At 30.1% G+C, this 12,554-nt stretch overlaps 1 protein-coding gene across 1 annotated transcript; it reads right to left on the minus strand.

The window, feature by feature from the left end:
• Nucleotides 1–5,948: 5,948 nt before the first annotated feature.
• LOC135963673 (limbic system-associated membrane protein-like) lies at nucleotides 5,949–11,433 on the minus strand. The gene is made up of 4 exons (XM_065515618.1): nucleotides 11,279–11,433; nucleotides 10,976–11,186; nucleotides 10,572–10,829; nucleotides 5,949–6,322 (listed from the first exon to the last, which is right to left on the minus strand). Exons 1-4 carry the CDS (start codon nucleotides 11,429–11,431, stop codon nucleotides 6,033–6,035), a joined length of 912 nt encoding a protein of 303 aa, XP_065371690.1. The 5' UTR covers nucleotides 11,432–11,433; the 3' UTR covers nucleotides 5,949–6,032.
• Nucleotides 11,434–12,554: the final 1,121 nt, after the last annotated feature.

Raw genomic sequence — 12,554 nt, forward strand, 5'->3', positions numbered from 1 at the left:
TGCAGTTTTAATAATCACTTGTTGGACTTTTAAAAAACATTTACTTTATTCGAATCGGATAAGTATTTTTCGAAATATAATCAAATATATTTTCAGCTATATGGGATACGGACAATTGTTTGAGACAGTGTATATAAAAATCTTTCAAATCAAATCGCGAACAAAAATTTAGAATAATTTCTAATGTTTGATATACCCGAGGTGCCCCACATTGGGGCATTGTGGCTCGTCCCCTTGTTGTTTTAAGCCCAAATTCAAAACATGAACTTATCAACACCTCCTCTATAGCCATGGCAAATTTGATTAAAATCGGGCTGTAGAAGTTACAGATTTATTTCAGTTCCCCCACCGTGAGGCGTTAGTTTCATATCTCTATAAATAATAGAAAAATTGTAAATATTTCATTAAATATTAATCTTCTACATATGTATATACAATAAAACATAAAAAATGTTTCTATTTACCTATGTATGTATGTCCGTTATAGACTCCAACATGGTTTCATTATAAAGGAAATAAGGACATAGGTAATAAGGCCATATGGCCTTATTACAGGCCGCCAATAAGAAAAAAGCCGTTTCGAAATACTAAAAAAAATAATTTCCTTTTTTTCAACAAATAAACAACATGTGTTTATTTTTTAGCGAAATTGAGAATTTCCATTAGAAATTGAGAAAATTCCAAATGAAATTGAGATATTCAGTTTTAAATTGAGAAAATTCCAAATGAAATTGAGAAAATTCCAAATGAAATTGGGAAAATTCTAAATAAAATTGAGAAATATTATATAAATTATTTTAAACTAAAAAAAAACAAAATTAACGATTATATCAGATGTGGAAAGATGTGGTGGTCTGGGTAGAGCGACCAATTTCACTTTATTTTGTCGTAGAAAACATGGTTGGTCTTGTGTTGGATCCCGAACAGTTCTTTTGATACCTACTTCCCGTGGCCCCGACATCCACCTGATAGGTGCAATTGGTACCGCAGGCATTATTCAAATGGGTCAAAATATAACGAATGGGTCAAAAGTGTTGATAGCAAGAGGTGGGTAATCTGAAGTTATCTGAACTCGTTTTGGTATGTGACAATGCCCCTTGCCAGAATCGTTTATGTGAAATTTTCGACAACTCTCCAGCAACACTTTTACTATTGAGTCCCTATTCACCAATGCTTAACCCTATTGAAATAATTTGGCCTAAAATCAAAAATATTGTGAAGTAAAAGATGAATATACCAACCGTAAATCCTTCAAATGTAGGAGAGCAGAGGATTTTATATCTTCAAGAATTAATTAACGATTCCAAGTCCTATATAACTATGTACTGGAGATTGAAGTAAAGCTATACAACATACAACATCATTCCACCAAAGCGCTTTGGAATTGCAAGATATGCCTGTTGGTCAATAAGACTATGTACATATGTGTTTTGTTTAATTTATATTATAATATTTATTTATGTAGAGTAAAATAAAATTTTCTCAATTTCATTTGGAATGTTCTTAATTTCAATTAGAATTTTCCCAATTTCATTTGGAATTTTCTCAATTTAAAATGGAAATTCTCATTTTCAATTGGAATTTTCTCAATTTGATATGGAAATTTTCAATTTCAATTGGAATTTTCTCAATTTGAAATGGAAATTCTCAATTTAATTTGGAATTTTCTCAATTTGAAATGGAATTTCTCAATTTCATTTGGAATTTTCTCAATTTAAAATGGAAATTCTCAATTTTAATTGGAATTTTCTCAATTTGAAATGGAAATTCTCAATTTCATTTGGAATTTTCTCAATATCATGTATAATGTTCTCAATTTCAATGAAAAATGGTGTAGTTAAGCCATAACGATAATTGTTTAGGAGTTAATTTTGTAACATAAATATTCGAAATAAGTTGTTCTTTGAAAGTACGATTGGTCAACTATTTTGTGTTTGTTAGATACGGACTGATTTGAGTTTTAAATATAAAAATTAACATGCTTTAATTATCTTTTTAAGATAAATTTGGACATATATTATATTAATTTTAGAAAATAGTATTCGAATTTTAACCCTTTGTCGACCGACGGTACTTATAAGTACCATAACAATAATAAGCTTACAAAATGAAAACAAAACTTATTTTGACCCTTTTTGCCCAAAAGTACTTTGAAGTACACTATCATCTTTGGAATAACATATTTTATTTTGCCTATTGGCAAACTCGCTTACCCAGAATAACGGTGAATTATTTCATGTTCTCAATGTGGTGTTTATTTATGTTGTAATGATAAAAAATACTGTTTCGTAAAATACCATAACATAGACTTGTAATAGAAGTAATTGATATATTAATAAATTTTAAACAAAAATCTATGAGTACCTTGCAGGACCTCCACAAAGTTAAAATTTTGTAAATAATTTCCTGAAGTCCTTATTTTCAATATTTAAAAAAAAATAAAACCTTTTCAGATTTAAAGCGTTGGTCCACAAGGGGTTAGGAGCAACTTATATTTGGGGCATAATATCCATATTTAGCACATTTCTGAAGTGTATAATGTTTATCCCAATATTCAAATTTCCTAGTGAGCATTTTAAACCATATTTGGCGATGTGATACGAGTATAAACTTATATAAGACCGTATTCTAAGAAGGAAATTCATCGAAATTGGTCGACTGATGCTTGATTTTTATATATAAATGCGATTATTTATTCACACGACTACGAATTTATCTGCAAACACGAAAAAATAGTAAATATTTTTATGATTTTTTAAAAATATTGACATTTATATTTTTAATTATATTCTTCAAATTTTTGCCCTAAACTGATATTTTTCGTTACTTAACGACATCGGTAGGAAAGTATAAAAAGTTACAGAATTGCGGTACAGGGTCGGAGTTATCGGAACCCTTTACAAAATAATTAAGAGCTTATTGGGCCATCCAAAATAGGTGTTTTTTTAATTTTTTTTCATTTAAAATATTTTATGAAAATTTAGCTTTCAGAAAGTATAAATTCCTTATACATCCTCTTAGAAATTTTTAGTGATAACTTAAAAAGAAAAACAGTTCTTTTTTCACAAAAAATAAGCGAAAAATCGGCTTTTTAAAATTTTTTAAATTCAAATGCATATAACTTTGGACTTAGTCATTATTTTTAAACAGTTTTCTGTTTGACACATACATATGTTGTTAGTCCAATGAAGGAAATCTGGAGAAAATCGGAAAATCAGGGACATAACTGTTATAACCAATATTGGAAAAAATCCTGAAATAATTGTTTATCAAGAATTTTTGAAAAATGGTCCCTGAATAACAGTTAAAAATAACCAATATTATTTTGGTCTTTGGTAACCATTATAAACGATTTTTATTTTATTTGGTCTTCAATAACCATTATGAAAGATTTTTATTTTTTTAGGTCTTCAATAACCATTATAAAATATTTTTATTTTTTTAGGTCTTTGATAACTATTATTAAAGATTTTTATTTTTTTTGGTCTTCCGTAAACATTTTGAGTACCGACAAAGTTTTTTGGTCGCATGGACCTGGTTTTCTTGTATTTTAAAATAGACAGAGAAATATAAATTGGTTCAGAATTTCATAAGAATTAAGAATATTTATGATTATAAACAGTTTTCTTTTAAAATGTGCAATATGTGGGAGCTATGACTAATTATGGACCAATCGGCATAAAATTAAGTGACATGTCTTCTATATATATGAAAGTTATTTGTGCTAAATTTTATTTGAATACCAACTTTTTTAAGAAATCTATACTCGTTAAAATGCTTTTCGGAAGTGGGCCTTTTATGGGAGCTATGACTAATTATGGACCAATCGTCACAAAATTTAGTAGTGAGAGTTCGGCTTATATAAAACTTATTTGTGCTGAATTTGGTTTGGATATCTATATAACTAAGATATTTATGAGGGATTATCTATTTTCAGATAGGACAATCGTTTGGGGGCTAGGAGAAATAATAGACGGATTCTAACCAAATTAAATAGACTTCGTCCTTGGGGCACTATACGCTATATCACTATGGTGGTGTAGGGTATAAATATTTGTAATGGCTGTAGTCTATCGAAGACCAAAAAAATAAATTTTTTTTATAATGGTTATCAAAGACCAAAAAAATAAAAATCATTCATAATGGTTATTGAAGACCAAAAAAAATAAAAATCTTTCATAATGGTTATCAGAGACCGAAATAAATAAAAATCTTTCATTATGATTATTGAAGACCAAAAAAAATAAAAATCTTTCATAATGGTTATCAAAGACCTAACAAAATTAAATTTTTTCATAATGGTTATCATAGACTAAAATTTTTTTGAGTTATTTATAATTGTTATTACGGGACCTATTTTTTTGCAGTTATTTTTTCTATAACCAATTGCTTGTTTAAAAAAAAATAACAGTTATTTCGGGTCCCTGCGGAAAATATTTGGATACGCTGTTATCAAAAAACTGGAGTAGGTTGGGTAAAAATATTGAACATTTAATTTTCAAATGCGAATATCTCCTAAGATATAATAGGTAATTGAAAGCTACGACTAGGTCTTTTGTAGCGCTCGGTGAAAAGATTTTATATGAGTTATTTTTTTTGAAATCGGAACACAAACGAAGAAATAGGATTGTTTTACAAATGTAACATACCCGAGGTGTCCTACTTTGAGGACCCTTGGTCGCCCCTGGTGGGCCCATTAGGTCCACATTCAGAACTTAAACTCGACAGCACTTCTTCTTTGTGCATGTGAAATTTCATTCAAACCAATCTAACCATTTAGAAGTTACAGATTTATTTCCTTCTTTTTTTTCCATACCACTATGTGTCGCTTACGATAAAATTCGTTTACTGTAAAATGTAAACATTGACTTACGATAAAATCTTACCCCCTATAATTTTGAAGTTATTAACAATTTTGATATTCTGAGAACACTAAAACATCAGTCGGTCCATAGAATTTTAATTTTTGCAATAAAAAAAAATTTAGAAAATGTCGCTTACGATAATTTGGCTCGATATGTTTATATGAAACTGCTTCATCCTTAAAGTTTTTTGAAAAATAAAGTGCGAAACAACTCAAACTGAACAGGCTCATACAGCATAATTAAAAACAATTTAAAGCTTTCCTGCAATATCAATAAGACACAATTGAATAAAAATATTCTGTTAAATGTATAATTTTTGTTAAGCCATTTTCCAACCACAATAATTTAGCTAATTAACAAGTTAATATTTATTTAAAATACATACTTTATCACTTTCAGTGCACAATTTTCCACATACATATTTACTATGTACTTCCTAAAAATGATAATCCGATAAAAGTAATGAAAAAAACACACACACACTGGGTATTAAATTATTATTTATCTTTGGTTTTTATTTTATTTTTACGTTTATCTACTTAATATTATGTCATACATAATTAAAATCTTTTTTTTATTATTTCTTTTTTGTTTGGTTTTTCTGTGTTTATTTATTTTTTTTTTGTTTTAACTTACTTAATTATTTATTTATGTAATAATTAATAACTATGAACAATATAAACAAATGCAAAGTTTACTCTTTTTTTGCACACACAATTAACGTGGTTTGCAACAGTTTTGAACGTCATGCCATAATTGTTTTCTGTTTTCTGCTTTCATTTTCATTTCATGTTCAACACCCACCTAAGCCGCATATGACCACATGACCATTTTGCGAGACACACAGATGTGCTTAGATTTTCCTAATGCTCTCTGTAAGTATATCTGCTTGTAGGCTGCTGCCGCTGTCGCTGCTGCTTGTTTAAAATTAAAAAATAAATGATAAAACATGTGTTTTTGTTTTTTTTTTTTTATAAAACTTAAAAATTAAAAACATCTAATTGAAGTAAAAACGATCAAATCGTTTAGAGTCGAAAAAACAACATCCATTGTGGTGGCGATAAATGTTGATGTTTGTTTGTTGTTGTTGCTATTGTGAGTGTTAATGATGTTGTTGGGCAATGCATTAGATTCGGCCAATGCCGAATATTTCCCACTTGATTACAGTCACCTGGTAACACAGCGCGGCAGTCGACCATTATGCACGAGAAAACACTGCGATATAGTCATGCCCAATAACACTAGGCAACAGTTTGTTGCCATCATTAATTCAACTACGGATGAGAGTATATAATGCAGGGTTGATATATTGACCAATGCCGAGATCAGGCCATCATACGACAATGATCGCATGACTTTACGAATTGATTGTGTCAGAGATGAAGCACTATTGTTGCCATGTTGCATGGCTGCGGGATGTTCGCCATTGATAACGTGTACCACGACCGATGCGGAATCTGTGGAAGGTGAGAGAGCAAGATTATTAATAGAATTTCGTATTGTTTAATATTGAATTTGTGGAAAACAAATACATATGTATGTATGTGTTTTAATAAAAAATTTCAGATTATTTTCGGAATATTTTAGGAAATTTTATATATTGCAAGTTCCATAAGCTCAAAATTAATAAAAGTTAAATCTATTTTTTACTATGTTCAGACCTAAGTCAGCTGTCAAAATCCTAAGTCTTGCAACAACAAAACATGTGTAAATCAATGAATTTTATTGTTGTGTCAGCCATATAATATGAGAGCGAGTAATATTTTCAAAATATGTTAATCTAGTTCTACCCCAAGGCGAATTCATACAAGGTGCTATCAGTTCTACAAATACAACAATTGGTCTTAATAAATGTCAAAAAACAAAAATTAAAAATTAAACAAATATGTATTAAAACTTAATGTAGTGTAGATAATTGTATTGTGAGGGCTTTACTTATTTATGTAAAAAATAAATATGTTGTTAATACGATTAGAATATGTAGATATTTAAATATAAAAACAAGCTTTGACAACTTTTAGAACCAAAAAGCGAAAAAAAAAAATTATCAGCTGTTTGACTGACTATACCTTGTATAAATTCGCCTTGTTCTACCCTATGTTTCAGACCACAAATTATAGAGATATGAATCAGCTGGTTTCAGTAATATGGTAATAGAAAACAAACAAATGAAAATGTCAAAATGGCTGTGGTTTGGAAAGAGCGACAAATATATATCACACTCGTTGCCTTTTGAAAATTTTATGTTTTCTCTCACTCTGTAAGCCACAATCATTGAAAAGTAGTTGTATAATGTCAAAATAACCATAATTATCGATATTACTTTTTTGACAACTGTCATTTGTAGTATAACTGTAATAATCTGTGGTTCATATTAACCGTTTTTTGCCCTTATCACATTAATTACGACATATTCATGGTTCTAAATCAGTGACTGTATAATGAAATAAAAAAATATAATAACATGATATGAATTTTCTCAATCTGATGTTCTCCATCCGACCAGCTATTTATTGAGTGCACACTACCGTTTTAAAACCATCTAATGTTCATGAATTATATTATTTATCACTATTAAATCAAGATAAAAATCAGTTATGATTTTTTGCAAACTTTTTGTTTGCATGAATAACAATGTCTAAAACATATGGACATAAAAGACAATAAATTAAACAAGACAACCATCAACTGTCATCTTGTAAAATCCAGCTGTGTTAAAAAAACATTTGAAGTAAAACAAAAATGTCAAAGGTCATGTTAAATCACTTGATGTTTTTGCATAATCATACAGTGAAATTAAATAAAAAGTGATAGAGTAATACAAATTAACATGAAATTTCGTCTTCATATTTTAAATAAGTTGCTAAAAGTCAACACGTGTCATCTAGTCCAGATATTAGAGGTTGAATATCACAAAAATCGTTTTTGTGATAACACTGTGTGTAATTTTTTGAGTCATGGAAATATAATATACGTGATAAAAGACCAAAAAAAAGACACGTGTCTCCCAGTTTTGTTCAAAGTCATGCACTTTTTTTATGGCCCCCAAAGATTTGGGGCCTCGTTTTTTTGCAAAAAAGTGATAATTATTTTCAGGCTCATATCTTGCAATTTTGAATTTTGATTTACTCTCTGCGGCAATGTTGTAGCCATTGTCATAAAGAACAAACATTTTCTTTAAAGCTGCCTACAAGTATGCTTTAGTCTATAATAATTTAATATTTTATGGCCCAAAACACTTAATTCCTTTAGTTTTTTTTTACTAACTTATATTGACGTGCCTAAACGGTGTTAAGAATCATTCATAGGAAGTTCATATGTTCTAGAAAGTTGTTTATTGAGATCTTAGGTATATTTTTGTAGTTGATTGTTTACTTGAATTTTGAACGGTTTGCTATCTACGGGTCAGAAATATGAGTGATCACAGATCGATCAGATTTTCTTGATTAAATGCTTATTGGCAAAGTTATTAGCCAATTTACATATTTTGAGTTTTTATATAAAAAATCAGTTTTTGGTCAGAAATATGAATGATCACAGATCGAGTTCCTATTCCTGATTAAACGCTTATTGGCAAATTTATTAGCGAATTTAGATATTTTGAGTTTTTATATAAAAAATCGATTTTTGTTCAAAAATATGAGTGATCACAGCTCGATCTCATTTTCTTAATTAAATTTTTTATTAATTATTTGCCAAGTTATTCGCGAATTTAGATATTTTGAATCTTTATATAAAAAATCGATTTTTTGTCAGAAATATGAGTGATCACAGATCGAGCTCTTTTTCTTGATTAAACGCTTATTAGCCAAGTTATTAACGAATTTAGAATGTAGACAACACTGAAATACATACTTTTAATTAGTAAAGTTTAGGGAATTCCCTTATATAAAAAATGTGTTTGCATCCTCTAAATTAATTTTTTTTATGACAACGAATGTGTAATTTTATTTCAATGGATATTTTCTATTGGGCGTAAAAAACGTTTGTGGACTATTGCGAACATTTAAAAGAAAATAGCCAAATCGGTCCAGGTGTTCTGCGATTTTGGATATATTGAAAAAAAGTGGGCGTGGTAAATTTTCCATACGAATTTTTTAACAAAAAAAAAAAACAAATTAGCCAAATAGGTGCAGACGTTTTCCGATTTTAGATAAATCGAGTGGGCGTAAAAGTGTGTGTGGTAAATTTTTCGTTTAGTAAAAACCTAATTTGGACTATGACCAACATTAAAATAAAAATTGTCTAAATCGGTCTGGCCGTTCTCATCTGATTCAATTAACAACGAACGACATTTGATTTTTATTTATATCTAAGGATTTTGAACAAAATATGTACTATGTTTTTAAGACAATAAATATAATTAACCCTTTAATTCTCTTGGAGTCAAAATTGTCCTTATTAAAAGCACAGAATAATTTTCTCATATTTTTGATCATTTGCAGAGGGAATGTTAACTCATGGTCAGATATTTGTGATGTTTTCATAAAATATAAGGAAATATTTTTAAATTTTTATGAAATTTGAGAAATTATGAGAAATTGGGTATCGTACGAATTGAAGCCGAGAGACCTTGAAACACGATTTTGCATGTCCGAAATGATACTTTAACGCTATAAAAGAAAATCATTTTTGCAACGAAGCATTACTTGCGATGAAAAATGGATCCCTATTAAGAGATGCTGAAATCTGACCACACCATCCAGGGAACCTGTATCGAGCACAACTGATTCGTTTGAAGCGAGCATCATGATAACGCTCGGCCACATGTTGTAATACCTGTTAAATAGTATTTAGAATGAAGTGCATCACCTCCTTTATAGTAGATCGTGCCCCGTCCGACTACTATTTGTTTAAATCGATGCAGAACGCGAAAGAACCGAGTATCCGATATTGGTTCGTTCTTGGCCTCAAAAGATGAGCAGATCTTTTGGCTCGGAATCCATATGTTGCCAGAAAGATGTGGAAAGTTCATAGCTCTGTCAAACCAAAAATACAACAATTTAAAGTTTTTCGAAGCCTAGACCAAGAGTAACATTTACTAAAGTTTTAGGTTCTTCTTTATAATATAAATAAATCTTTTATACATTTACAGAATTTATACAATTCGTTTATAACACTGTGCAACAAGCAAATCTTTCCCGAATGAGACCAACGGGAAAAGAAAGTAGATAATTAGTATACCAAAACCCCCAAAGGGTCTTTTCTGCTCTGGTGGATGCTCTGTAGAACCAGAATTTGAAGTAGACAAATTTTGTAGTTCACTTCCTGTGAACCCTTTGGGGGTTTTGGTCTACTGATGTTCTACTATCACTTCCCGTTGGTCTCATTCGGGAAAGATTTAATGACCCGAAATTTGATGCACAGTGTAATTTGTTTTTGATTCTCACTAAAACCTAGAAATCTAATAACTAAAGAAATTTCTACGTTATAAGCATTTTCGAAATAACCTTTTACAATCATAAATGTTATTAACTAATCTTCATGTACCTACTACTGGTTGGTACTTAAACTGTTTTTGTATCTCATCGTCGTCGTTAATAAATTAATAGTGCATATTCAAATTGAAATGTTATAACAGCGTTTGCAGTGCTACGTGCAACGTGCTGCTTTGCTGTGGCATGTAAGAATATGTATGTATGTATGTGTATATGAATAAATGTAAGTATAAAGTGTATGCAACAAAATGTCTATCTAATTACATACCAGAACTACTGGGTGAACATGTATAATTCCCAGAATCTGCTGATGTTGCCTTTGAAATCAATAATTTACTTGTGCGTGTTGTTCGTTCCGTTATAACGTTGATGCCGCCACGTTGAGAATAGTTCATTAGACGTTTTCCTTTGTACCAATAAATAAACGAAGGCGGTATGGGTGATTGCATAGCAAGGCATGTTAAATTAATATCACTACCACTTTTGATAAACAATTCAGGATTACCAAGTATTTTCGCTCGAGACACTTTAAAAAGCAACAAAAAGCAAAAAAAACAGCAAAAACGAGAAAGAGAAAAAGAAACCGAAACAGAAACAGAAAAAAGTTTAAATGTTAAATGTGAAAATGAAATTGTAATGTGTGGCGCCTTAAAATGTAGCACATTCACTTACCCACAACATTCAAACGGAAACCTTGGCTTATTTTTGGTTCAGTTGACACTTGACACTCATACGTGCCGGAATCTCGAGGTTGTGGCGATGATATTCGCAATGTCCATTCGTCTGAACCTTCGGTGTGCAAAGATTGAAATCGTTGATCATTGGTGTATGTTAATATGCCCACCGTCAGTATGTGCAAGTCACGTTTGCGTATCCAGGAAACCTGTGGTTGTGATTTTTTTTTAGCATTTTGGTATTTTTAAAGGTCGTTTTAGAATTAAATGTTTACAAATTATAGGGTTTAATTTGACTTACCGCTCTATCTCCTAAATTTCTAACTCTACATTGCAGTAATGCTGCTTGACCCACTATGGAAGTGACTTCTCGTCTCGATGAGTTGTCAAAATAGGGTTGAGAATATGGAGTTTCCCAATAATGGGAGGATACATCACCGTATATTATACGCATCTCTGTAATGATTAAAAGAAAATAATTTAATTTAATAAATGTTTGTGTTATTTTTATGTGCATACAAAATTTTCAATTGTTATACATAAGTATGTTTATAGTTTTTCATTATAATTTATTATTTTTTAAATTTCTAAAATTCCTTTTTCAAATTTCGAAAAATAATGTTAAACTAGTGAAAAAGCCTGTGTATGTCAGAGATATCTTCCGCTCTCTGATTGAGATGAAAAAAACGAGCTCCGTTAGGATTGGAGGAGCAATTAATACTATAGGAATGTCGAATTCTAAATACCTAGGTCTTCTGGAAGCTTCTAGAAACTTCTGTTCTTGATAGACGTAAAATACATTAAAGAGCTTAGAATTGTAAATATAGATTCTTGAAGTTTTTGTTAAGTAAATGTGAGGAAATAAAAGTCAGATAGAATTTTAAAGATTTCGGAAAAACAAATAATTTGACAACAATTTTATAGTAGACTAATCCCATTTTTTCAAACTCTGGTTATAGCTTTTCGTAACGATATACTTCCTATTAATATAATTTTTGTATGAGAACTATCAGTATATTGTCACGATAAAAAATAACCATAGATTAAAAAAAATGGGTCTAACCCCCATTAACACTGGTTATGCGTTAACTAATAGTTATACTATCGGTTAAAATTATTTTTGAATGAAAACTGTCAGTATAACTATTAGTTAACACATAACCAGACTTCGTGTTACTGGGGGTAAATCTGTTTTTAGTTTTAAATAAACCTTTATTAATTATGGATCATAAACAAACTTAAATAATTTTGAATAAAAATGGGTTTCCAATAAGGAAATGACTTGAATTAAAACCATCGATCGGTACCCACCAGGGTCCGAATCTAATTGGAATTTACGAGGAAAACCAACAAATGATTAATCAGTCAATTGTTTGTTTTCAGAGAAGGGCTATTTTCATGAACAAGTTTTCAAGAAGTTCTCTTTGTGCTGACTATTGATTTAAACATGCTTCGATTCGGGTTAGTATCGTAGAAAACTCTTCGCATATGAAGCAACTCCCTTGCTTCCCAGAGACATCTCATATGCGGCACATTTGGTGGATCCAAATGGCACTCTAGTAAAGCAAAACTATCTT

Source organism: Calliphora vicina, chromosome 1, assembly GCF_958450345.1.
Source record: "Calliphora vicina chromosome 1, idCalVici1.1, whole genome shotgun sequence".
NCBI classification, from domain to species: Eukaryota; Metazoa; Arthropoda; class Insecta; order Diptera; family Calliphoridae; genus Calliphora; species Calliphora vicina.

Excerpts from the sequence above, each read along its gene's own strand:
- LOC135963673 (XM_065515618.1), bottom strand. The coding sequence starts at position 11,431 with ATGCGTATAATATACGGTGATGTATCCTCCCATTATTGGGAAACTCCA. Across the intron at positions 11,187-11,278 it reads GAAATTTAGGAGATAGAGCG|GTTTCCTGGATACGCAAACG; the intron begins GTAAGTCAAATT and ends TCACAACCACAG. Across the intron at positions 10,830-10,975 it reads TTTCCGTTTGAATGTTGTGG|TGTCTCGAGCGAAAATACTT; the intron begins GTAAGTGAATGT and ends TGCTTTTTAAAG.